Source organism: Trachurus trachurus, assembly GCF_905171665.1.
Source record: "Trachurus trachurus genome assembly, chromosome: 12".
Taxonomy (NCBI): Eukaryota; Metazoa; Chordata; class Actinopteri; order Carangiformes; family Carangidae; genus Trachurus; species Trachurus trachurus.
The window spans coordinates 24,308,491-24,335,720 of NC_139908.1; the positions used below are offsets into that span (position 1 = coordinate 24,308,491).

A 27,230-nucleotide genomic window follows, 5' to 3' on the forward strand; every position below is an offset into this window, starting at 1 on the left:
ATGGGCTATTTTCACATGTTTAACACTTACACACGAGAATGACATTATACGTTTAAAATAACCTGCAGACATTACGAGAATATTACTCATCATCAGCCTATTTTTAATCTAGAAATAATAGTAATACATACCAGTTTCAATATGAAAGTGTCCACGCGGGGGCAGCATGGACCTTCATGTAGGACACGCCAACACTGGAGACCATGGGAAACTTTGGTCCTCAATGGACACTAGAGCCTCCAATAGAAATTAGTTAATTTGACCTCTCTGAGTTTTATTAGAGTGCAGTAAGTCCAAATGAATAATTATGGATTATCATGTCAAAATGAGCCTCATGACTAAGGAAACCTTTTTCAACTCATGCAGATTTGTATTTTGACGTCATCTTGATGAACCATAAAGTTAAATGAAGAAAATTCCACAGTTATTATTAAATATGCTTTATTGTTACTGTAGCTCCTGGTTCTGGCCACACCCTTGGCAGGGCCGACTGAACACGTTGGACCAGTGATGACTCCCAGAGGGTGTGTCCTACCACTGTGAACCAGGCCAGTGTTCACCTCCCTCGTACCGGTGGAGAGTCGCCTCGCCTCGGTCCGCCTCCTCCTCCTCCTCCCCCACCACAGAGCGGGAGAGAAGAGAGAGAGAGAGAGAGAGAGCCGTGCGCCTCTCAGCAGGACAGAGAAACACTTTCCCCGCGGACATCTGAGACCGGATCACCAGAGCCCTACCAGATTCACCTTGGAGGACAAGCCCGTGAGCAGCTCGGATACCTGCAGGATCTGTTCGGCTCTCCTGGAAACATGGGGGACGTGGTTTCCTCTCACCTGGATGAGAGCAGGCGGGAGATGATTACAGGTAAGAGGAGAGTGTGAGCTGCACACAGACAGGTTCTCACACACTAGTTAATATTTGCTCAGATCCAAAAACAACACTTAAAATTGCTTTTGACAACTTTATTACATTTTTATGTCCTGTAACAGCCTATAAAACTCATGGTTATGTTCTAATACTTCTTCATATAGTATTATGTTGTATTTTAGATAGAAGTGAACTGTTGGGAAGTCCACTGAAACCTCTGTACAGGAATAGTGTATAAAGTTTGACTGTAATATGTGTTGAATGACTTCTCCCTGGTCTGCTCTCTTCATTTATTACAGTGTATTGTTACTCTGATCCACTCACCAGAGCTGAATCTGAATCCCAGCTCTGCCGCGGCCCTGTTTCTCAGAGATAATAAGTAGGTTTCCCAAAGGGAAGCGTGTTTGTATAAGTTTAGGACCGGCTGCTATTTAGGTCTCAGATTGCTCCAGCCTCCCACTGTGCTCTGTGCAGGTCTCTGTGATTATTTCAACAAGGCAATGGGAGCAGAGGGAGGCAGAGGAAGAGTGCAGCGGCTGAAACACTTCCATGGATGTGTAGATGCGTCTTTGAAATTTAAAGATTATCATTGCTAGAAGCAGTTTGGCTGTGAATCATAGGGACAAAGCAGCTCTGGAGAAGGGACAAGACTGGTGTGTTTTTGTGTTTGAGTTGGCATTTGGATCCTCCAGACCTTCCAAATATTTTTCACTTTAGGCAGGGATGTGTTCCTACAACTTAAGGATTGTAATTGTGTGTGTGTGTGTGTGTGTGTGTGTGTGTGTGTGTGTGTGTGTGTGTGTGTGTGTGTGTGTGCGTGCGTGCTGGCATGCACACTTGCACAGAGAAACCACTTCCAGAAACCATAGATTATGTCCCTGAGGTCCAGACACTCTGTTTGTTGCTGGTGCTTTCTGTGAACGAGACAGAGAAATACTGTCAGGAATAGCTGAAAACAGGAAGAATAACAGTGTTCGATGCTGCCTCATGTGGCGATGGTTTGTTTCTCTAGTTTCATCAGTCGTGTTTGTTATTGTGTATTTGAAGAGACTGAGCCCAGTAGCAACAGAATTCATTCCTGACATGATCCAAAAACAAATAGTTGGAATCACTTAAAAAAGACAAATGCCAAACATTCTCTGGTTCTGTCTTCTCAAATGTGAGGATGTGTTGCTTTTTCTCTGTTTTATATAATTGGAAATTATATTTGTTGACCATAAACAAACTTTGTGAAAATTGTGACATCATAATTCAATTAATTTATTATTTGAAATAATGAATTAAATATATAAAGGGATATTATTTGGAACCCTGTTGCACCAATGCTGCTTTACATGTCAAGTCACCATCATTTAAGAAAGGGAGAGGGATCTAATAATCAAGAATTACAACAGTGAGCCATATTCAGAATGAGCTCGAACAAATAGGGGCAACGTATGTGCAGTATTATCTTATATTAAAAAATCTATTTATTAGATTTCATCTGTCTTCATTGGTGAACTGAGCTGCCTCAGGTGTTCAGGTCTCACGTGACCTGTGTTGTTAGTAATAAGAGAAACATTTGGCCTATTTGGGAAAACTGTGACTCTGCAGAGTGCTGACAAAAAAGGAGGAGGGTGTTATAAAAAATGCATGAACTCCTCTTCCAGTATTCAGTTAAAATCCCTCAAATTGTGCAATGTTTCCTGTTTCTCAGTATGTTGAGAATGAGATATGCACAGAGTTGAGTCAGAGGAGGAGACTTTAGCTGGAGCTGCCGAGGTTAAAGCAGGTACCAACATGTTGGTAGGATCAATAGAAACTGCTGTCTGCTGCCTCACACCCTCCCTCTGCTCTGTGTCGTCTCTCTGAACACTGTCTGTTGTCTCCTTTGCATGGACAGATGAATAGCATGTCCTTTAAAGTGCTAGGCACAAATCTCCTTTGTGTGTGTGTGTTTGCATGTGCGTGTGTGTGTGTGTGTGTAGACTACTCAGCATTTTATGCTTTGGGAGTTTTATTTGGAGAGTGTAACTCCCTGCAAGGTGATTTCTTCATCCTTGCTGCCTAAGCACATTCTCACAAAAATGATCTCCTCCCTTATGAGCCTACACAACAGAGACACAGGACACACACGCACACACAAATTCAAATCATAGCTGCATTGGTCACCCACACAGTTAATGCCCAACCATCCATGCTCAAGAGAAACAAGGTTGTCTGCTTGTTTTTCTGCTGCTGCTGAGTTTTAATGAAGATCTTGCAGAACAAGAAAGAAAACACAGGGAGTCAATGATGCAGGCGACCTAAGCCAACAACTTAGGTCAACATCTTTGTCATGCTTTTTAATGAGTGCTGATCATACTTTAGTAACATTTCTGAAGACAGGTTATCTGCCTAAAATGCTACGTCTATGATGTGACGCAGTTTGTGTAGCAGGTGCTGGTGGATCACAGGAAAATACAGGATTCAGGTTAATGCATCCATAATCCCAAAAAACACCTGAAGTCCCCCTCTCTTTGCTGATTTAAGCCATTTGCAGCTATTTGGACTGTCTGTATTTACGATCATTGCAGGGAAAATAAAGGGCAAAATAACATCTGTGTTAAATGTTATACAGTATGCCTTCTTAAGCATTGTGTTTTCCAGGCTTAAAGGCGCCATGGTTTGAGATTTCAGAAACACTTATAAGTTTGTAGGTCACATTTATTACATCCATGTGATCATGGATGTAATAAACTTGGATATGACATCAGGTTTGATGTATGCACTGTCCAATGAATTATAAGCTACAGTGCAAGTTACTTTACAAGAATAAAACGTTGTGCATCTTCTGTTCTGCTGCAGTGGTCAGCAATGAATGCACCATTTCATCCTGCTTTGCTATTGGTGGATTTGTAGATCAAAAAGTATAAATTAAGATTGAGGTGTTTGTTTGAGTCTAGGGATGGTTGGTCAGTCAAAGTTGCCATGGCCTTTGGTGCAAACATTCATGGTTCCCAGAGGATGAATCCCACTGATATTTGTGATCCTCTGTTGTACCACGAAGATGTTGCCTTTTTAGTAGGAGGAGCCATTCCATTGACACATCACATCACATCAACAGAAAGAAAAGAAGTGCTGGAGTCGATAGAGGGATATGGCAGAACTCTTTTTCATGCCTACACAGGTTGAAACAGAGGACTGGGTGTGTGTGTGTTATATGATGTGGTCTTTGTTCCCTAATTCCAATTTCCAAGTGCCTAGAAGGCTGTCCGTGCACAGCTTCCCAGGCTGCTGACTTTGGCACAGCAAGACGACCAGTGGAAAGTACCAGCTCTTTCCACGTTTGCAGCGAAGGCCCCATTAGGCAGCACTTATCTGGTGGAAGTTTACACAGCACAGACAGACAGACAGTCTCAATATCCGCAATTTCAAACCAAAAAAGTGACAAAAGGATTTGAAGCCAGAAGTCCTGCACACTGTGCTCAGAGGCTCAGAGCTCTGGTTACATTTCATGGGAAAAGTCCCTTTTAGAACAGATAATGTTATTTTTAGTACCATAATTACATTATTAGCATTTTTCTGCAAAAACCTTTCTATTTTAAGAGAAGTCAGTACAGAGATAGTATTATGTTTGATACCCAGCCTGACTAAACACTGCGTTCAGGAGGTACAGAACATCTCCCATCGTTTCCAGTTTTTTTCAGCCATCTCACTCTCTTCCTGTAAACCTGTCCGCTCATCTCCTCCTGGTATGACACAGTGTTTTTAATAGTTGTGTGTCCCTGACTGTCCCCCCGTTCCCCCATGTCTCCTCCACATTCCCTCCCTGTCTGTCCTGTCAGCTCTTTCCTTCCTGCTCTCCCACTGCAGGCCAGGCTCCCTCCTTCCTGTGTCGTCCCTTCCATAAACAGATCATAGTCAACACTGTCTGCCGCTGACCCAGTCAAACACGCCGATCGGCTTGCAAACTCACTTTTTTTTTTTTTTACGGCACTGGAATGTGGGAAAAGCTCATATCCCCTCCACTGCATGTTCTTGCACAGTTTTATTAGGATGCTTTTTGCAGAGAGTGGTGGGAAAGAAATGCTGAGTCAGTGAAAAGATGATTCAATTCAGCTGATCCCAACAGGGACATTCTGATCTGACTGCCACTAATAATTATTTTAATTATCGACTAATCATTCAATGTCTAAGAATGGTGAACAATATGAGGCACGATCTCTCTGTGCTGCATGTTGAAGTCTCATTTTGTCCAACCAACAAGTCTAAAATACACAAATCTTCAATTTATAACAATAATAACTTGAGGCTCATGCTGAATTTGGCAGCACATCTAGAATATTTCCAGCTGATGCAGTGGTGTGATTATAAAACCTTATGGTTGAAATGTTTCACTGTGAGAAGATCGAGGATTCACTAAAGAGCTGCAGTCAGATGAATGTGAAATTTAAAACTGGAAACTGATCATCAATATTAACTTATAATGTTTGCCAAGCAGTAATTACATATAAATGGCTTTATCAAGTTTGACAGGCTCGTAGCAGTCGGCCGTGAGAAGTGTTGATAGGACATGGAAGGTGTGTGCTGCACAAAAGTCATTTGGAAATTTTATTACATGGCACTTTTCATAAAGATCTGATATGACCATGATGGCACCGTGCGAAAGGACAGTACGTCTTCACAAGAGAGCTGCAGGTCTCCATCCCCACTGTGAATATTTAACAAAGACATTTAAATTACTGCAGATGCAGAGTTGACATTACCAAAACATTAACCAGTATGAAACTGTGGAACATAAACTTCTCTGCTGTATTTTAATAAAAGTGAGATAGAGACATAAAACAGCCTGTGTCACTTATGTAATGATTAGTCTGTCTTGTAAGAGCGTTTCCTCATGTCATGTCACTGTGCCCTTCCCCTGCAGCTCGGACCAGCGCTGTGATGAAGGAGTTCAGCGATGTGTACGAGCAGCAGTACGCCGTCGCCCTCTTCAACAGCGTCCGCTTTGAGATCGAAGGAGGAGGAGGGACGCAGTCACAGCTGCTGCACAGAAAGGCAAGTTCATTGTCTCTGCGTTAAAAGAGAGCTTCAAAGCTGCTCGTTGGACAGACATCAACAGAAAAAGGATGTGGGTTCCATCTGTGACTGTGCTTTAATCTCTGGAAGGAGATGATGTTGGTGATGTCTTTATTGGTAGATGTTTAATGTGTAGAGCATTTTCTAGTTTTACTGACCACTCAAAGCACTTTACAGTCCATATTCACCCATTCCCATTCAGTCATACAGGGATAAATCAGTCAACAGGGGAATGGAGGGGTTCAGTATCCTGCCCAAGGTCACATCAACATGTGGTGAGGAGAAGGCGGGGATCGATCCACCGACCTTCTAATTACAGGACCATCCCTCTGTTTCCTATCCCATTATGAAAATGGATATTCAAGAATAATTCCAGTCGATTACCACTCGGGTCTTGTTTTTCCATTATTGTTGGCATCACTCACAGCGTAGTGGTCACAGTTAGATTGTAAGCAATTGGCGGCATCTTGGGATGCAGTTCCTTCAAAGTTCAATGAACAGAAACAGTCAGATGCTCAGAAGGGTTTTGTGTGTGTGTGTGTGTCTGTCTTAAAGGGATAGTTCAACATTTTGGCAAATTGGCCCATTGCCATAATCCCTATAGTCATAGCAGTAGGTTCGTTACCTTTATTTGTCGGTGTAAGCTATTTTTAGAACGGAGGAGCGGAGCGGCAGGCTGTTCAGAGCTACACTATGGAGGCTAATGGAATTTCTTGGTTTCCCTCATCAAACTCATCAAATACAAAATCCCAAAACTCCAAAACGCTTTCGTGGACAAGTTGTGAGCTGCACAATCACCACGCTATGAGATAATAATAGAACGTTACGAGACAGAGTTGTTTTAGAGGTAAATTCATGCAAAACCGCTGATGCGCGTTGCGTTCAGGGACAGTTTTTCAGAAAGCAGACTCTGTATTTACCTCGAAAACGGCTCCGTTTCGTAACGTTCCATTATTATCTCATAGCGTGGTGATTGTGCAGGTCACAACTTGTCCACAAAAGCGTTTTGGAGTTTTGGGATTTTGTATTTGATGAGTTTGATGAGGGAAACCAAGAAATTCCATTAGCCTCCATAGTGTAACTCTGAACAGCCTGCCGCTCCGCTCCTCCGTTCTAAAAATAGCTTACACCGACAAATAAAGGTAACGAACCTACTGCTATGACTATAGCGATTATGGCAATGGGCCAATTTGCCAAAATGTTGAACTATCCCTTTAACAACTGGGATATTTGCTATACGTTAAAGGGATAGTTCAACATTTTGGCAAATTGGCCCATTGCCATAAATGCTATAGTCATAGCAGTAGGTTCGTTACCTTTAATTGTCGGTGCAAGCTATTTTTTGAACAGCGGAGCAGAGCAGCAAGCTGCTCAGAGCTACGCTTCGGAGGCTAATGGGATTTCTTGGTTTCACTCATCAAACTCATCAAATACACAATCCAACAACTCCAAAACACTCTGGTGGACAAGTTGTGACCTGCACATTTACCACGCTATGAGATGAGACAGAGTTGTTTCCAGGTAAATTCATGCAAAACTGCTGATGCGCGTTCCCATTGGGGGCAGTTTTTCAGCAAGCAGTCTCTGCATTTGCCTCTAAAACAACTCCGTCTCGTAACGTTCCGTTATTATCTCATAGCGTGGTGAATGTGCAGGTCCCAACTTGTCCACCAGAGCGTTTTGGAGTTGTTGGATTGTGTATTTGATGAGTTTGATGAGGGAAACCAAGAAATCCCATTAGCCTCCGAAGCGTAGCTCTGAGCAGCTTGCGGCTCTGCTCCGCTGTTCAAAAAATAGCTTGCACCGACAATTAAAGGTAACGAACCTACTGCTATGACTATAAGGATTATGGCAATGGGCCAATTTGCCAAAATGTTGATAATTATCTGACTGTTGTTTAGTGATGATGTGTTTCAAGTAATTACACAATTATTACTATTATTTTTTTTAGGTTCATTTTGGTCTTTTTGTCTTTATTTAGTAGAGACAGTAGAGACGTAGAGGAACTGTAGGGAGACAGTAGGGAACATACATGCAGTAAATGATCCAAGTCAAACTTTTTAGCCCATGCTGTAGCTCCCTAAGAATTTAGCCATCACCCAAAAAATGTGATTCCAATGATCACAATTTGCTATTCAGAATTACACTTATTTTTATTTCACCCAGCTTCCTTTCATGTTTTCAATATGTTTCTGAGGTCTAAGATGAACAAATTCACTCTGCTGTTTGTAGCTAAATGACTTGTGTGTAACATAAACCTGCATCAATACAGGCTTTGTTTGTCCACCAGAGCCTGATGCAATGCATGCTACATGAATGAGCTCATTCTTGGGTCTATGCACCGGTACATCACCTAATGAATGAGCACTCCACTCTGTTTTTTTGTGTGTTCCCCTCGTCTTTTTGGACCAAAGGTCTCACCTTTGTCCATGTTTTCAGTCACTGGAGGGAAAGTGGAGCAGATTTCACACATGAGCAGAGAAGCTGTTTGGATTTCTGTTACTGCAGCTCAGCTTCACCACGAGTAGGACGGCTGTGACAGAAACACAACATGTGAACCAAAACTATACACACACACACATGCTAGGGCTTGTTTTACATTACCTCACCTGCTAATCTATCTAGACACATTTTTAGGACTGTGTATTGAGTTTCAATAATTAATGGGATCAGTTTGATACTACAGAGGATGAAAAAATGCCATGTCACTTGATACCAAATTTTGATACATAAGAAGAAAATGAGTAAATCTGATTAGCAACCAAGATCCAGTGAGATAGAGTAGAGGCTGCGCTTTAAAGTAAAACTCAATTAAAACTAAAATGTTTACTGTAATGTTAATTTTATTTTATTTTTAAAATTTGATAAAAAAGAAAGAATTGTGGATAAAATATGGGATAGTAGAAATGCATCAGTATCAGTGTCAATATCAAGAATTTCTATACAATACCCAGCACAACTGTTGTAATAGACATGTCATCTAGTGAAAAACTGATGAAGTAATAAGTTTCCTTTTGTTCTCACGATACCAATGTGTGTGATTTCATTGAATAATTTCCTAGTGAGAAACATGCTGTCCTCTCTTAGGGCATCATCTAAACATCATCGAGTCCAAGAAAACATTTCCCTCCAGGTGTTCCATCCTGACATAATCCAGACAGCCACAAAGAGCACAAAGCCTCCTCCCACAATGCCAATATGGAGGAATAAAATGTATCACTTGCACTAAACAGTAAATACTGTAGAGATATGCATAATAAGCATCTTATTTGCAATTTCTTTTTTTTTTTAATTCTTTGTTTTGTGTTGTGAATCTTTTCTGATCTGATCAAACGTCTGTGTGTTGATCAGTGTGCCACTACAGCAACAAACCAGACTTTGGGTTGCAGAGGTTCATAAAGTTCAAATGAACACAGTCTAAACTAATAACAACATTTTCACTGTTTCTGTTAACAATCAGACTCAATCTGTATCATTATCTCCCATATAACCCTGTACAGGATCATCACTTTCTCTCTGCTCCACTTTGATATAATTACTACTATAGACAAGGGAACATGTCACTCATGCACATGGAATCAGGTTATTTAACATTTCACAGCAAACCAACAAACAGCACTCAGTCTGCTATCAGCCTCTCCCCTCCGCCTGCCTCCTTCTTTCCTTCCTCTCCGAGTCTGAGTTACAGGATTATTTGATCTACGACAGGAAATCTAAAAACAAAGTGGGTGGTGTGTATCCGTATGTAAACACTTGTGTTTACACGTGTGATTCTGGGCAAAAAAATTCCACCACACATATCTGGAAACCAGAGACTTCAATCTCATGCATATGAAACATGTGATTTAATGACTGTGAAAGTAATGATCTCATGAATGAAACATTTACACACCTATTCTGGTTAGTGTCATAACATATATTATGACATAAAACTATGACAGTGCTTCATGTCTTAGTGCTGAGTGTGTGTTGTTGTTGTTCAGGACCCTCTGGCAGGAAGGATGATCTTCTCTGGGAGTCTGTTTCAGTACCTGGAGGAGAATCGGAAGTGGAGGAATCGCTTCGTATCCGTGCCAAACAGCTACACCATCAACCTCTATGAGAGTAAAACAGTGAGTTATGTCTTACTGAAACAAACCGCTGTCTGATTGGGCGATTTGATCGTGTGCCTTAAAACAGCTTAGCTTGTTTGCCATCTCTCTAACAGGCACATGACCGGGGACTGCACCCAAAGGCAACCATCAACTGTGCTGGCTACAAGGCTCTGACTTCAATGGAGGAGTACATAGAGCTGATGAACACCAGCCTGCCAGGTGAGAAAGGGACAGACTGTGTTAAACTGTAGATACGTATTCATCAATCAACCCTAATAAACTCAGTATTGTTGCTTTTTGTTTCTAGGTTTAAGAAACCACATTCTCTTTCCAATATGTCTGCAGTTCACGTTCTAAACCCTCTCGTTTCTCATTCTTGTCTCATTCTTGTCACGTGACTTGTCGTAGGCATTAAGGCCAAAGTGGGCAGTAATCCTTTTATCAAGTGTCCGTCCCAGTTCCCGCTCATCCTGTGGCATCCCTACGCCCGTCACCACTACTTCTGCGTGATGACAGAGAAGGAGCAGAAGAAGTGGCACGCTGTGCTGCAGGACTGTGTCAGACACTGTAACAATGGTAACGACACATACACACATACACTCATTCACTCACACACACAATGACTTCACTTCCACGTACAATGAGTAGATGTGAAGCAATAATACATCCAGAAAGCTCTGTGACATCCGCCATGATTCAGACGAGGGTGTGTGTGAGTGTGTCGCGGTGTGAAGCCTGAACATACCATCTGTGAATATGAGATTCTGCTGAAGGAATGCGATGTGTTTGGTTTAGGTTACGCTGTGACATTTTGTTGTCATCAGATCAGAGCTGCAGACGTCACAGCTCAGACAGAAACTGAATCAGGAGTCAAACAAAGCGGAAAACCGCACTTTATTTGAGACAGGCGATGATTACAGACAGGATTTATGTCTCATTGTGCACTATATTTGATCAAATTAAATTAGAATCTCACCTTTTTTAATTTGCTGTTCTAATAATCCCCTCTAGTGTTGAAGCCTCAAGTGGGTTGACTGATTTATAATTTGACACAAGAATAATTCAAACAAAATGTCAAATTCTCTGGTTTCAGCTCTTCAAGGGGGATGGTTCGCTGCTTTTTACTGTTTCCAGTATTCACTCAACAGAGGTCAGATACATTTTGAAGATGTCGTCGCTCGGCAGTGATGGAAATTTTTAACACAAATAATTAAGTGAACAGATTGACAACAGACAGATTGTGAAATAATTTAACAAAGTGTTGGGTTTCACTAAAGCAGATTCTGCTGCTTAGTGTAGTATGTTGATGGCATCTTCTGGAGTGAGGAGTTTGGCAAAAAAATAAAATAAAATATGAGTATAGTATAAAAAGATACAGTTAAAGAAACGTGGGAAAGAGATCTAAAAGTAAACCTTGTCACGTTAAAGCAAGATATTTAGCAGTAATCCTCTGTCTGCCTCTCCCTTTTAATGACATTGTCATGTCAAAGGTTTTCTTCCAGCCACTATTATTCAAGCGATGGTTCATGTTGGTGAATTGTATTTTGGCGGAACCTTTGATGTGTTTTTGCATTTGATTGGATGTTTGTTTCATCTGGGTGGAGATGTGCTTTCCTCTTCTGTTAGAGTTTCTCTTGTTGCGGTGTGAGTCATGTGTCTCTGTGTTGAGACACTGAAAGCAGAGACACGCCAGAGGATGTGAAAACATGATGTCAACCATTTTTGTGTCACGTTGTCATAATGTATCTCTCATCTTAGCTTGACAACTGTGAGCAACACCTTTGGGCTTGGCGTACAAGAATAAAATGGCCCGCATCCAGACTTTGTTTGCCAAATGACGCGCAAAACGCACATTAGGTTTTAAGGGGCAGGCTCATTTACATTTGCATTGTGCAGCACAGGTCAGTGAGGCCAATTAACTGTCTTCATTTGAAATATGTCAAGTGGCATTTTTGTGGTGATGTGCATGCATGCATGCAGGTGTGATCACATTCATTGTGCTTTATTTAGACTAGAGAGTATAAGAGTGAACAGGGAACCTGGAGATGTTGAGATTGAAAAGACAAAACTACAGAGATTGAGGGATAAACTGGTGATGATGTTTGCTGCAGCAACGTGATCAGGCTTGTTTAAATCCTGCTGACTGTGAAGGCAGGTGGTGTTGACTGTTACTGATAAAGATCCACATACAGATAATTAACCACATTAATAAACATCTAATTTACAAAACATACAACTAATTCTTTAATTTACTGGAAAGATTTTTTGTTTTCTGATTTTGCTGTTACATAAATATTTCAGTCTAAGATACATACAGTTCAATTACATATTATTGATAGATCCACATTATTGTATTTCCTGCATGAAATAATCCAACCAAATGTCAGCATCTTTATAAGATAATGTGCCTAGATATACAATAATTGTATGTGAATGTGTGAATTATTTTAACCAAAGTATATTCTCAGTGAATAATACATGACATTAGACAAATAAAAGCTCTATATATTCGAGGAACAAAGCACTCAACACAAAGACAATCCACGAAGACAACACGTTACCTTAAATAGCCCAGACTTTCAAGTGCATGGACACGGTGTGGATGCATGTGGTTTTACAAGCCTGTAGGTGTGAGCATATAATTATCGTGCTGCTCGAGCTTTTAGGCTTCAGTGGCTGAATGCTAATGCACATCTTGGCTTTATTGTTTGTTATTGAGCTTGAAATGCTTGAGAGGACGGATCATCATCACACATGAAGTCATTGTAACTGCCAAGTCAGATGCATCAAATCACTCAGCACCTATAGACACACACAAACTTCCATCAACTATAGTAAAAGTTAAAGCCAAAACAGTAGTCCTGTGTCATGAACAATACAGTCAAAATTTACAGCAAGTTTTCCATGAAACTATGTCCTGGTCCCATGGTCCACATTACAATGACAAAGTTGCATAACCTGATTCAACTTTGTTTTGCACCTAGACAACTATGGTGCGATCCACCTGTGCTGTGTCTCTACTTAACCACACATGACAACGCCGGCTGCTCAGATATCAGTGTTAGTTCGAAAACATCCAATAAATCAGAGGAGCAAAATCCACAGGGGCTTCATTCGTTTGTTATTTCAGAACTATCAAGCCTTTTCTCAATCTGAACTTCTCTAAACTACCTGTTGGGGCATGCTCCGTGAACGGCAGAGTCCCTGCTGTACATTCCAGCTGTGAGGCAGCGCTCCAGGCACATGTTGTAAGAAACAGAGCCTGCGCTGCTGTTTTATTAGTGTCACCGCGGCTGGTATGAGTGTGGACTGGCATTCATGTTTTCATTTTGACCTGCGTCGACACGCCCAGTCTCACCTCTTGTCTAGTTAGCTGGTGTTTTGAGGAAAACCAGAACCAGTAAAAAACATTTCCTCAGGGTGATGAATAGTTTTTCAGCCTGACCCCTGACCTCTCTGCTGTCCCTCTCACTTACAGGATCTGTGACTAAGTTGAACACTTTCGGAAGTTTTTGGACCACTTTGTATGACAAGTTAATGGTTTCTGAAGAGCAGTTTTGAAGCCCAGATTAGGACGCTCTGATGTGGCCATCTTCCTGGTACCAGATGCCACCGAACTCCCAGTTAGTCCAAGACTGGCAAAGAGGAGGGGTGTCTGTCAAACTATGACTTCCAGGTGGCTTGTGTCACCTACCATTCACTCAAAAAGTGGCACATTCTTGATTATAAAGAACTTTAAGCATTAATGAAATATTAATCAAACTTTTATTTAAGCCTAGAAAATTATTATTTTTTTCTCTCATTTGCAATGATGTTGAGATACAGAGAAATATACAAATTAAACAAGGAAACCATTCTCAGTAAAACAGTTGCACACTGAACTGGGGTGGTTTAAAAGCAAAGTCTTAAAATGTCCAGGAGTAGTGAGAGTGTAGGTCTTGAGTATGTTTTGAATATAATTCCCTGCGGTTGGTGGATCAAAACTAAAAGCAGATTTTCCAAGTTCAGAGTAAACCTGACTTGAAGCGTAATATAAACAAGTGAGTTCTATAAGTCCTACCCATACATGAGGAAGGAGGAAGGTAGTTTTTGTACCGGGCTGTAAACATGTTTATTAACATGAGAGCCTATAGTACTGTATGTCAGACTGTTGGAGGCAAACTCAAGCAGCCATTCAAAGTGCTGCTGACTATCAGACTCTCCACCACCACCATCACAACACCAAACAGTCCAGAGATGTTTGCAGAATTGGTGTTCTGGCCCACACCTTTTAACAACATGTGATTATGATACCCCAAATCGCAGAATAATGACTACGGAGAATCCTTCTGGATTTGGATTAGGATAACAGAAATGTATCTGACTCTTGACTCAGGGTTTCCTAAAGCACACAGACTCACACTGAGCATGGTGCAGTCATGCTGCAGTAAATGCTGCAGTGCCCATAAAGGGTAAACTGGTAGCATCACAGAAGCCTCATGCAAATCAGCTCTTGTGCTGAACACAGACACCATTCACTCAGCTTTGATAAGGAGAAACCACAGGTTAAATGTTCACACTGCATGTCTGTTTGAATCTCCTGAAGCTTTTTGATGGTTCTCCAGTAAAATGATCAGTTGCTGCTTTGCATCGCTCTAACTGGCTGATTTGCAAGAAGGCATGCTGCTGTTAATCAGATCAGTTTAACAGGTGACCTCACCGCAGTGTTGTGCAAACCCACAGGCAGACATCTGATCGGTCTGACTGTCAGTCTGAATATTTACACCACAGTAGGTGGATACAGAGAGAGTGTGTAACATCTCACACAGGCTGTGTTGCTGAGGTATTGATGTGGTGGTTGAGCAGCAGACAACAGGAAGAGTCAGACAGTGTTCCCACTAATCACATTTTAAATCATATGGAAGTTTTTTCACATTACAATGTCTAAAGATGACTAGATCTGTGTTATATGTTGTAGAGTCTTACATTCCCTCTTTACCAGCAATTTTCAAATCTAGACAAATTGTGATTGATTGATTTAATCATGGTAACAGTGCATATCATTTGGTCGCCTGTCGATGATGTCACATCGCCTATATGCATGGGTGGCATGTGTAGGCCCCAGCCAGAGGGTCAAAAATGAACATTTGAAACCACATGTATGAGATAGACTTTACACCTTGGTTATCAAAAACTATGTATTTTAAATGAAATGGATGATTTCAGTCAGTTGACATGTGGATGTTCAGCTGTCAGAGAAAAAACAGGCAGATGTTTGGCAGCTCAGCCATTCTATGAATTACTGATGTTTAACATGAAACTGCTTGCTTTTATATTTCCACCAGTTTAAATCCCCTTTTCTTGACCCATAGTAAAAGATCATTGTAACGAGTAGAACAAAGTATTAATGTCACTGTACTTTTGTAATTAACCTAAAGTGATGTAATAACCAAATTTGGACCTGCTAGGCTCAAACTGAAATCAAATTGACAACATGATAAGGCAAAAATGAGCAACAAGCACACATCTTTTTTAGTGGTGAAATTAATTTATAATGAATATTATTCTGAGTCGCTGTGTTTTGCTGTGTGACCAGCAGGCAGCAGCTCAGCAGCCAGTCTGATGCAGGCTGCAGGGCAATACATTAGTAGTCAAGGACTTGCCTCAAGCTGCCGCTGGCCCACCAGAGAACCATCAATCACTGGCCAGTCTCCTCCCCCACAGCAGCCCCCTCTGCTCCCATCCACAGACCTCAGACTGACTCCGCTCAGCAAAAAGAGACCTGCAATGACGCTAATGAAAGAATTTTTCATCCCAGGTTTATGGCCTGTCAGCAGCGTAGCAGTGTGTGTCTGGGTATGATTCAAAGTTTTGACATTTATGTACTATACGGCATCTTAATCAGATAATACAGTGTTTGGTAATATACAAAATAACCCACACTGAATCTCCAGCACTGGCTCCTGTGCTGCCAGTGGAGGCAGGGATCTGTTCAAACCAGTCATTCACTCATGTGTTTGTGATATCTGATGGTATGTTTCACCGAGTGTTTATTGTACTGTGGGTTTTGCTGGCTCCATAGGGCTGAACCATATGGGGAAATCCTACTCATGCATGTCGGTGGCAGCAGCAGCAGCAGCAGCAGCTGTGTGTGCGTGTGCTTGAAGGAAGTGTTAAAAACGTGCTTCGACATGACTGCAGGTGACTTGATGCTGACGTCTCAACAGTCTGTATTTGACAATCAAACACTTTATAGGTTTTGAATGTCAAAGGTACACAGTGCAGGAAGCTACCACACACACACACACACACACACACACACACACACACACACACACACACACACACACACACACACACACACACACACACACACACACACACACACACACACACACACACTTGTGGACGTGACGGCCTGGGAACCGGTCCCTGGCTGCTGCTAAAATCCCACCAACCAGAGCGTGGTGAGCAAGGCAGGGAGGGAAATGCCTCAAATAAAAAGACCGTGGTAAATGCTGCCACATGTGCTATTTATACAAACACACACACAGGCGCGCACGTACGTACACACACACTCATGGACGCAGTGCAGAGAGACTGTAATCAGCTCCTTGATCTAGCTTGGTTCAGACACATAGAGACTGTGAAGGCCTTTATGGGCACTCAGTTAATCAAAAAATATTTTCCTCCCTCTGTTGGCACCAACAGGAAATTTCTGAAAATGTACAAGAATTCACCTTCAGGCATTTCACACTGGAGATCTGGGCCTAGTGTGTCCGCTGCTTCATCCTCAGAAACACTTCCCATCGACTTTTTGTGTACGTCAATACACACTGTGGATTTCCTATTCAAGTGAATGGGAAAGTGCTCCTAGGCTTTTGGACCCTGTTGTACATTTTAAATTCAATTAAGAAGACAAAGGTTTGGATTGTGGAGATTGGAAACCAAACAACGACCACAAAAGGCTGTTGAAGCCTGGTGGTTCTCGGTCTTTCCCTCATAACTTCCTCTCATACCCACAACAGGAACTACATTAGGTCAGAAGTCCGTCATCGTCTGCTTAACTGCTTGATCTGTATGTGCTGTGTTCCTGCTCCAACTATCTAGCTATCGTGAGTAACATAGAAAAACTTCAAGATTGCAGGCGCTTTCAGTAGAGAAAAACATAATGTATTTATTGTAAAGGTTAGGTTAGCCTACCACTGCTGGGCCCATTGTGGTATGTGTCTTGAGATGCAGTTCCTCTAATGGCCACTAGATGTTAGCTTCACAAAGAAAGGCGTGTTTAATCAAAGGCGAGACTTTTTGTTCCTAAAAGTGACAAATATGATGTGAAGCCTGTAGAGCTAGTTCAGGCAGACAACTCAAGCTGCGCCCATGCTGGTCAGCTGATCAGTCAACTGCCCTCCTCCCCGGACGGGGCGGGCTACTTAAAACCCCCCAGCTTACCTGCTCATCCCTGGCTATGCTCTGCTGCCGCTGCTATTTCCTGCTCTGCTGCCTTGCTGCTGCTTCTGCCCATAAGGTTTTGCAAACCCACCTCCTCCCCAGCATCCACCTGTGGGCTCTGTCTCTATGATCCCCTGGGGGGGTCTGCTTCATTCCCTGTAATATCTGGCAAACCAGATCATTCAGGGAACGAATAACTGAGACAGAGCCTGACGCCAAACCTGCTGCAGCCATGCTTACAATTAATCCTCCTACTGCAACCATGCTCAAGAATATGCTAACTATGCTGTGCTTCAGCTTGCATACTTATACTCAATAAGATTTGCTCTCATTTCAGACTTGTCTGACTGAAACTTTCAGTACCTGATTTCTTTTCTATTGTGCTTTTTGTTTGTGGTTTGGGGAGTGAGTCACAGTTCCATTCAGACAATATTTTCACTTAAACATGTGCATGTCTAGGGCCGGTATGCTCCATGGACAGACTAAGCTGTGTTGGGTGATGCATGTGCTTCCTGCCTCAGCTCCAGACAGTATGAGCCTCCTCTCTGTCAACATTTGGATTGGATGTGCTCTATTTCACCGTGCTAGTGTCGTGCATGATACGTAGCAGCAAGGGTGTGAAAGCCTGCTGCTCGAGGTGCCAGGCAGGGTGTTCATCAGATGGAGATCAAACAGTAACAGACCGTACCAACTTAACTCTACACAGGATGAGTTATGTTGAGCTTAACCAGGAGTAGACCCTGTATATACCAGTTTGAAGGCTACAACGTCAACATGTGTAGAAGTTACGCAATCATGATGCATGGTAGTTATATTTTTCCATTAGTATTCATGCATGTATAACCATCCAAGTAAATTATACACATGGGAATGCTGCCTGCGGTCAGAAACACTTGTTATGATGAGTTATCGTCGGTCTTGTCCAGTCTGGTATGAGAATAGCAAGTCATCAGTCAGCCTGCTGCTCCACATGATGGCCGCTCACCTACCAACAAGGCAGTTCTTTTCCCACTGTGCTTCTAAACGTCAGTGTCCAGTGAATTCACACGAAGCCCTGTGCCAAAACAAGCTAACACACCGACCCTCCGCCTGTCAGCGCAGAGTTACTGAGCCTGGAGCGGAGACGGCTTCCCGTCTGGCTCTGACCCCCTCCTCCTCCCCCTCCTCCTCCTCAACTAGCCCCCCCAACCCCCCTCCAACCCCAACCCTCACTGCCCGGCCACTTCCTGTCTTTGTCAGCCTCCTCTGAGTCACAGACAGACAAAACAACCTGACAGACACTTGGGCAATAAAGACGCACACGTTCACATCGGTGATTGTGCATGACTGACTTTACATACAACAAACGGATGATGGCTCAGGCATGCTGAGGGTAAACCATCCAGTCATGCATTATGTCGTTCAGGAAACTGCATTTCTGCCACTTCAGGAACCAGCAGCCTAAAAATAACAGCGTGGACACTGCAGTGCCGAAACCAGCTTATTTACTGTGTGTACCCATCAATCACCTTATGAGGAACACATGCCCACCTGCTTATTCATGCAATTATTCAATCAGCCAATCACGCGGCAGCCGTGCACTGCAGAAAGCCGTGCAGATACAGGTCAATTAATGCTCCCATGAAAGATTAGAGTGAGGAAAACGTGTGACTGTTTTGATTGTTGGTGTCAGAGAGGCTGGTTTGAGTGTTTCTGAAACTGTTGATCTCCTGGGATTTTATTTTTCACACACAACAGTCTTTTAGAGTTTTTACTAAAAAAGAGAGAGGTGGAGAGACTGACAGAAAGGCTACAGTCACTCAGATAACCACTTTTTATAACTGCTGAGCAGAAAAGCCTCTGAGACTGAACAACAACCTTTGAGTGAAGGAGTTACAGCAGCAAAAGATTACGTCAGGTTTCACTCCTGACGGCCAAGAACAGAAACGTAGGCTGGCCTGATGGATCTGGATCTCTGCTGCTTGATACCAATCAATCAGACATTGTTTGAATGCCTCAGTCTGTCTGTCTGATTGTTACATATCGTCGTGCTTCTCTGGAGGGCCACAGGTCACCATCTAACGGCTACTTCCAGCATGAGGCAATGCACCATGCCACAAAAACAAAAGATTTTCATGATCACTCCATTATAACCACATCTGAATCCAATCGAAAAACCACGGACATGTGGAAGGACAGCAGGTTGAATGTGCATCTGAATAATCTAAGGACAGTTTCCAACCTCTGTCTGAGTCCATGCTGCACAGAGATGAGGTAACTTTGAGAAAGTAGAGGCTGTACCCAGTGTCTTAATAAAGTGCTGGTTGACTGTTTTCTTTTCTCATTCTTGTCAGTGTGAAGGTGTTAGACCCACAGGGGCATGTCTGGGCCCATTTAGCTGCCATTCAACATAACAGCAACACATTTTTTTGCGATGTCAGTGGTTGTCTCGCCTGCAGTGATTTATGTCATCATGAACACCGGCAACAACAAACATTATTGTTTAATAGACACAAGTTGTGGTATGAAAGGTTTTCTTCTATCACTGCAAAATGGAAACATGCAGAACTTGTAGTGTTTCTGCAGCAGAGGGTCACACATTATGAGCGGTGCACTACTATATCTTTGTCCACAATAAATAATGGTGAGCAACTTTTCACTAAGGACTGGGTTGGTGGACCTTTTGTTGTTCACAACTAAAACATGAGTCACTTTAATTTAAAAGAAGACCGGCTCTGAAGGACAAACAGCTAATTATAGAGATGCTTTATTCCATACACCTGTTTACTCCTTTGTGAGGGATGTACGACTTTCAGCACTCGGTGTCCCTCGGTGCTGTGGCCTTGACAGTGGCACAGCTCTTCAGCTGCTGATGTATTTTTATAACTTACACAAAACCAAACGTTAAGAACCAACTTCCTAAAAACGCGCGCATGTCACAGAGCGCTTTTGTGAGGCGCTTCTATTGTCCTGTCAGCTGGGAGGGGCAGTTACCATAACAGCCATATGAAATCTGTCCGCTAACAATCTTCCTGTTTTTAGGGATGACACAGCTGTGTGTGATAGTGTGTATGAAGTGTCCTAGACTCCAGCAACTGTCACTGACCAAAATTACACTCTCAGGCCGCCCCACAGAGGTGACTCACATGTTATGGAAACTGTTGTTAGTGGGATTCAGCAGAACGCCCAAGCAGCTACCGAGTAAACATCCATTTAGTTGTTGCAGAGCATCCTGAGACAACAATAAACACACAACACAGAAGAAAGCATTACGCCATGTTGCTGTTTTCTTTTGAAATGGGAGATGGGGGATTATTTACTATGTTACCAAATGTCTGATTCGCTCTCTCCTGCTCCCAACAGGCCTGCCAGAGGACTGCACTGTTCAGACGCCAGCCTTCACTGACGCTGTGAGACGCCACAGACAGGCCAAAGGACACTACGGGACCTGGGACATGATGTGCGGAGAACCCCCACAGGTCAGGATCTCAGTGTCAGTAGTGTCCCAGTACAGAGGCTGGATTAGAGCCGATTGAGTGATGTGCAGAGAAGATATAGGGCATGATATTAGTGAGAATGTTTCATTTTCAATGGAAAATATTTTGCTGGGGACAAACAAGAATGTTCCCCTCCATCTTCAGACTGATTTGTGGGCTGGATTCTTTAAAGTCAGTGTTTACTGACTGAAAAAAGGCTTATAGGCTTGTTCCTTTTTTTTTATAAAGAATGGAAACTGTTTCCCACTGGCAGTGTGTAGACATTACTGGCTGGTTAATGCCAACCTCTGAATAATCCACTTGGAAATATTTGACATTACAAGTTGATGAGGAGAACCTAAATGCAGCTGTTGTTTCAGACTTAGTCATTTTTACAGGCTTTATGAAGGAACCACCTTAGCAGCCTACAACATCCAGAAGAACCAGCCCTAACACAGCTTATGTTTCCCTCTAGGGAATCATATTTACTCTGAGGATGTTTTCACTCTAAAAGGTGAGGGTTAAGGTTAACCTTTTGGCCACAGGTGACAGTTAAAAGAGATTTTCAGGAATTTCTTCCACACAAACACCATGAGAACCTGTCCAAAGTTCATAGCTGAACTACTTCAGATGCCACTGTGATGGATGACATGCACTGTCTGAAAAAGATTTTTCACAGTCGGGGCTGCTCTCCAGAGAAAAGCTGTCTCTCAATGCGTGTAACTCAAGAAAACACTGTATTATGAACGCACGCCCTTCCCTCACACTTCATAACAGGAACGCACCTACGCCAGGCCTTCAAAGAGACAGCAGCAAGACCCCACCCCTCACACACACCCATACACTCACACACTGTTGACAGAGGTGCCCCCTCTGAATGAGTCTCTTTCAGTCTCCTGCTAGAGCTGCACAGTCGCTCTGTGTTTGTGGCAGTCACCTTTTCTCCATTAAATCAGTTTCCTGTTTGGATCTACATTTCTTTATAGGTCCTTCATAGTTCACATGGATGTTTACTGGTCAATATATTTATTTTTTATTTTTTATATAAACTGGATACATAGATATATAGAATATACAGTATAAATGTTGCCATAGTGTACGGTTTTCAGCAAAACCAGCTTATATAAGGGTTTTCCACCACACACACACATTCACACACTGGTGATACATCTGTGTGAATGTGCGTGTCTGACGATTGAACCACTGACCTTGTGACAACCTGCTCTACCTCCTGAATGAGCCACAGCCACCTCAAAATGGTAAAACAGTTGATGCCACAAGAAAATTAGTTACCATAAAGTTGTTGACAGTCAATGCCACATACACATTATTAGTTCTCCAGCTGTGACTTACAGTAGCTTTAAGTTGCAGGTCAACCAATACAACCAATAACCAACAGGCAGAGGGGTTACATGGAGATTAGTAGAGTGTTAATATAAATATATGTATAGTTGTTTGTGTACATCTAGCGACAACTGCCAGGTTTGACATCATTTCAGAAGTAGACTCATCTATTTTTTTTAATAGTTGTACTTTAGACAACTTTACCTAGAAAACTAAATCAGCAAACCAGTGCAGTGAATTTCTTGGTATACATTGGTCTAAAGTGGTGGACTCCGTCAGATTGAATGGGAGGAGTCTGTGAACTGCCATCTTCTGGTCTGACCTCAATTGTTCTTTGATGTCTGTGTCTTGGCTTTGGATTGGCCACTTAAGCACAATCAGACACTTGCCCTGAAGCCACCCCAGCGTTGTCTTGGCTGTATGCTACAGGTCATTGTCTTGCTGAAAGATGAACCTTCCCCACAGTCTCAGGTCACACATGCTCAGGAGCAGCTTTTATTCAAAGCCCTCTCTGTATTTGGCTGCATTCACTGCCTGCTCCCCCTCCCTGATCACTCAGCTTTAGATGCTGTTTCACAAGCTTGTCCTGATCTTTACCACAAATTTGCGGAAAAATCCAATCTCCAATCAACTCAAACAACGAATAGTGATTTTGTCGTTGGTGTAGATCAATGGGCAAAAATGTATCCATTTAGAATTAAATTTGCCAAGTAATGAAGTGTGTACAAAGGTGAAGGGGTCTGTTCATAACAACCAAGTGTGTGAGAGTTGAGTAGGTTTATTTAGCTAATAATGTACTTAATCTTGGCCCAGATAGACATTAAAAAGTGGCACAAAAAACATTAATGCATTAGACAGGAAACACTAGTCACAGCCAGCAATGGAACAGCAATACAGAGAAAACATCATTTCATTTCCAGGCAAACAAGGTTTGAGACAAATAAGCTACAATATACCTTTTGTTTGACAAGCCTTTCTATTTCTGTGTGGAAAACGGCTCTGCCTTTGTCAAAGCCATTTATTTCCCAGCAAAATGTTTTCCAAATATTTAGTTTAGCTTAGTTAAAACCTCATGGAGGTGTGGAGCTTTAAGTGAGTGTGTGTGTGTGTGTGTGAATTATGAGGGCAGTGCCACTACGACCAGCCTTCCTGCTTCTCTTTTTCCAGCTGTGTATCATCTCAATCAGCCCACTGTGTCCATGTGACCACGCAGGAGAGGCTCTGCTTTTATTTTTTGTTTTTCTATGGGTGGAGGATATTGCTTGTTTTTTTGACTATACCTCTGGTGCTGGCATGTTGCCATAGTAACTATAACATCCTGTAACTAGTCAAAAGGTGGGACAGACTTCACATTATGAACTACAAAAACATTTGGGAGGAACCGGTCTTGTACAAGTATTATACTGCTTTGCAAAGAAAGCCAGGCCGGATGTTTTATTTGATCCTATTTACCTACACATAAAAGGATAAAACAATACAAATGCCAACATATAAATGTGTGCAAATACATTAATACTGTATGTTGTGTGTGTTCAGATTCTAGCTAATCTGGTGATGGAGACCCTTCACCCCGACCTGAGGAATGTAATTGGTCCTCGTCTGAAGGGGAAGATGCAGCAGAGGCAGAGGAACTGGATGTTGGTGAGTTCCTGTCATAATAAAACAGCTCACTGCTGAACACAGGAGAGAAATGAACAAGTACAAACCAATGACGTCCTTGAACGACTCTCTCCTCCAGATCTCTGATGCTGTGTACAGGCAGGTGTTGTCTCAAACCACTGCTCACTATGACGCACTCCTGCAAGTCAGCCAGACCCAGAGAGCTTCACTGGACGCTAGGCTGCGGACCGACATGGACCAGATCATCACGTCTAAAGAACATGTCAGCGGAAAGATGCGAGGTGCATATGAAAGTCTTTTCTTCATGAGTTTTGGACAGTGAATATTATTATTTTCATTATTCTGAAGATATGGTCATAGTCAGTCTGTTACGCTATTCCAATCTGCAAGGAGTGAAGTTAAAGGTCCTATATCGTGTAAGTGGGACTGAATGTTTTCATTAAATCCTTTTTTTGATTGTAGGTTTAGGTTAGTTAGAAAGTATCAAATCACTTGGTCCACAATTAAATGCACACAACCTATATTATTAAACTGAGCCTTAAAATGAGCTGTCAGGACTTGTGTAACTTTGTGATGTCACAACAAACCAATCACTGCCCCGAGCTGTGACCTAGACCTGGCCCAGCTGACCTTCTGCTTGACCTTGCAGGCTTTGGCAGCAGTTAGTTGTGACATGCAGGGGTTAACTGATCAGGCTCCACACCTGGGTGAATTTAATTGGAATGTTCCACCTGGTAACCAGGCAACAGACGAATGATTGTGAAACGTGAATGAAGCAGCTGATGCTAATCTCCCACTGCATGCGGGTTTATATCGATAGCAGCTATGCTCCATAATGTTTCATTATTGATGATATATTGTTGATTTTTTAACTCTAAACCATCTGAACCAGCACTACAGTTAGTAGGGTGTGAATGTAAGGCAGGTACCACAGTCAGTCATGCAAATTACCTGGAGTTTTGTCTAGCACTTAGCGGTAGAAGTTTGTAGGCCTACGTTTTATTCCACTTTTGTATATTATAAGAAACCCAAAACTATTGGTTTGTATAACATTCAATTTTTTAAAAATGTTATTTTTATTTTCATATAAAACAATAACTCTCCGAGAAGGTAATACCTAATCTGCTCTATCAAATCTGTAAATAGGCTACTAATAGTAAGTAGTAGCAAGGAATAGTAACTCCATTTTAACAAATTCAGAGCAGTGTTTATTTATATGTATTTACATTAATCCTTTAAGTGAAGACCACCTCAGTTTACCACACGCCCATTGTGCTGTACAAAGTGACTTGGTTCACGTGTTGCTTGCTGTGCTGTGTAACGTGATCTTCTCCTGCGTCATTGTTCGCCTACTGTTTGCCTCAGTGAGATGTAGCTGTGGTTTCTCTGGCTCAGAGATTATTGGCACAGCAAAGCCATCAGTGTGGTCAACTGCTCAAGTTTCCAATGAGTTTGTTTGGACATTTAGACTGACAGGGCCTCTCGAACCAAAGGTCCCTCTATCTCTGACATTCTCCACCTCTTGTTGTAGCCTCTGCCCTCACTGCCTTTTCTTTATATTTCTGTTGTTTCCCTTTTTCTTTCTTCTCTTTTGTCTCTTGCACATTATGTTTGATTTGCTGGCTTCTCCAGCAATAGAGCATTCACCCACTCAGTGTTGAGCTTGTCAACATTGCATTCAAAGATTAACTTGGCACAGGCTGCTCATTTTCATTTCATGTGTACTCTTTCCCATTGAGCTGAAGTGGCTGAACTGCATTCCATCATCTGCATTATCTGAGCTGTTTGTGACTTTATCCCACAGATAGGACTGGAAAGTACAAGTCAACGACACAAATGACGCTGGTTCACTTTTCATGGGTCTGAGGGGCGTGATCCTCACCTTGAGTTTCATGTGTTTCTTTTTGCTCAGAGGTTACATGTCCAACAAGTGGGCGTATCTGAGAGGACTTACACTGAAACAACAACACATGCTTACTTTATTATCACTTCATACATACCAACCATTCCAGCTTGGTATTAAATAATACTCAGTATGTTGTGAGAAGACGACAGAGCCATGGCTTTTTTTTTTTCCTTGCTTTGATTTTGTCTTCACGTGTTACTTATTTACAAGTTGCAGCAACTAACCACAAATATGTTTTTTTTCCCCCATCCCCCATGTACAGCTCTGGTTTTGCCCAAAGCTGAGCAACTTCTCCGCAACAACGTCCAGCCCTACATCAGCTCCATCCTGGAGGCCCTGATGGAGCCCACCAGCAGAGGTTTCTCTGAGGTCAGGGAAGTCTTCTTCAGAGAGATGGTGGAGATCAGCAAGAACACGCTCAATGGAGGAGGCAAGGAAAAGCTGGGAGAGGTGAGTGATGCTTTTCTGCCTCAAATCTTTGCTCCTATATACAGTATGTATGTGTATTTATATCAATCAATCAATCAATCAATCAATCAATCAATCAATCAATCAATCAATCAATCAATCAGACTTTATTTATAGAGCACTTTTCATACAAAAGATATGTAGCACAAAGTGCTTTACACGATAAAAGCAGACAAAACAAAGCAGAGATAAAAACCCAAAGTAACGCAGATACACGCGTGCGCACACACGCACACACACACACACACACACACACTTTATAAAGCTTTAAAAGAAGGCAACTGAAGCGCTATCTTACTCTACAATTTGCCGTGAGGAAACACTAGGGACTGGATAAAACAAAATAATTAAATGAAATGATAAAAAATAACTAAAATTATACCGTAAATATGCTAAGTATACACTATGTATATATGATGTATATGTATACATATACATATACAGTGGCATGCAGACGTTTGGGCACCCCTGGTCAAAATTTCTGTTCATGTGAACAGTTAAGCAAGTGACAGATGAAAAGGATCTCCAAAAGGCATAACGTTATAGATGACACATTCCCTTTACATTTTAAACAACATATATATATATATATTTTGAATTTTCATCTTTTACATTTTCAAAATGAGAGAAAAGAACCCCCCAATGGGCTGTGAGCCTGAAAAAACACTTCCTGGATAAGCATCTTACTTCCACAGACCCTTTATTTTTTATTTACATTAACAAATCATTGGAGCAGCTATTAAGTAAGTGTTGCTACTGCTACACAGCCAACTTTAGCATTAACATCTGTTTACTTACTAGTCTGAAAGAAAGGTGGTGGAGGGCAACGCCATTGTTAACTGTTTTTTTTGTTTCTATTGAAAATGCATGCTAACCAGCTAGCCCCAATTCAGCCAGACTGTCTCATGTTCCCAGTAGTGGGTCAATGTGGTGCCCAAAAGAGGAAGTGCTGCTCACACAACTACTATAATGGGATGAGGGCTGAAGCTCTTGGCAAGCAACCATCAACAG

General features: G+C 42.0%; 1 protein-coding gene across 1 annotated transcript in view; it reads left to right on the forward strand.

The window, feature by feature from the left end:
• Positions 1-647: 647 nt before the first annotated feature.
• Positions 648-27,230, forward strand: part of niban2a (niban apoptosis regulator 2a) — a gene marked incomplete at its 3' end in the record, with an annotated part of 31,183 nt that continues 4,600 nt past the window's right edge. Inside the window, exons 1-9 of the mRNA XM_083984147.1 lie at positions 648-858; positions 5,750-5,880; positions 9,885-10,013; positions 10,109-10,214; positions 10,404-10,571; positions 20,769-20,884; positions 23,762-23,866; positions 23,964-24,126; positions 26,014-26,201. Coding sequence (XP_083840273.1) covers positions 804-858; positions 5,750-5,880; positions 9,885-10,013; positions 10,109-10,214; positions 10,404-10,571; positions 20,769-20,884; positions 23,762-23,866; positions 23,964-24,126; positions 26,014-26,201 — 1,161 coding nt within the window. The 5' untranslated portion in view covers positions 648-803. The remainder of the gene's footprint in view (positions 859-5,749; positions 5,881-9,884; positions 10,014-10,108; positions 10,215-10,403; positions 10,572-20,768; positions 20,885-23,761; positions 23,867-23,963; positions 24,127-26,013; positions 26,202-27,230) is intronic.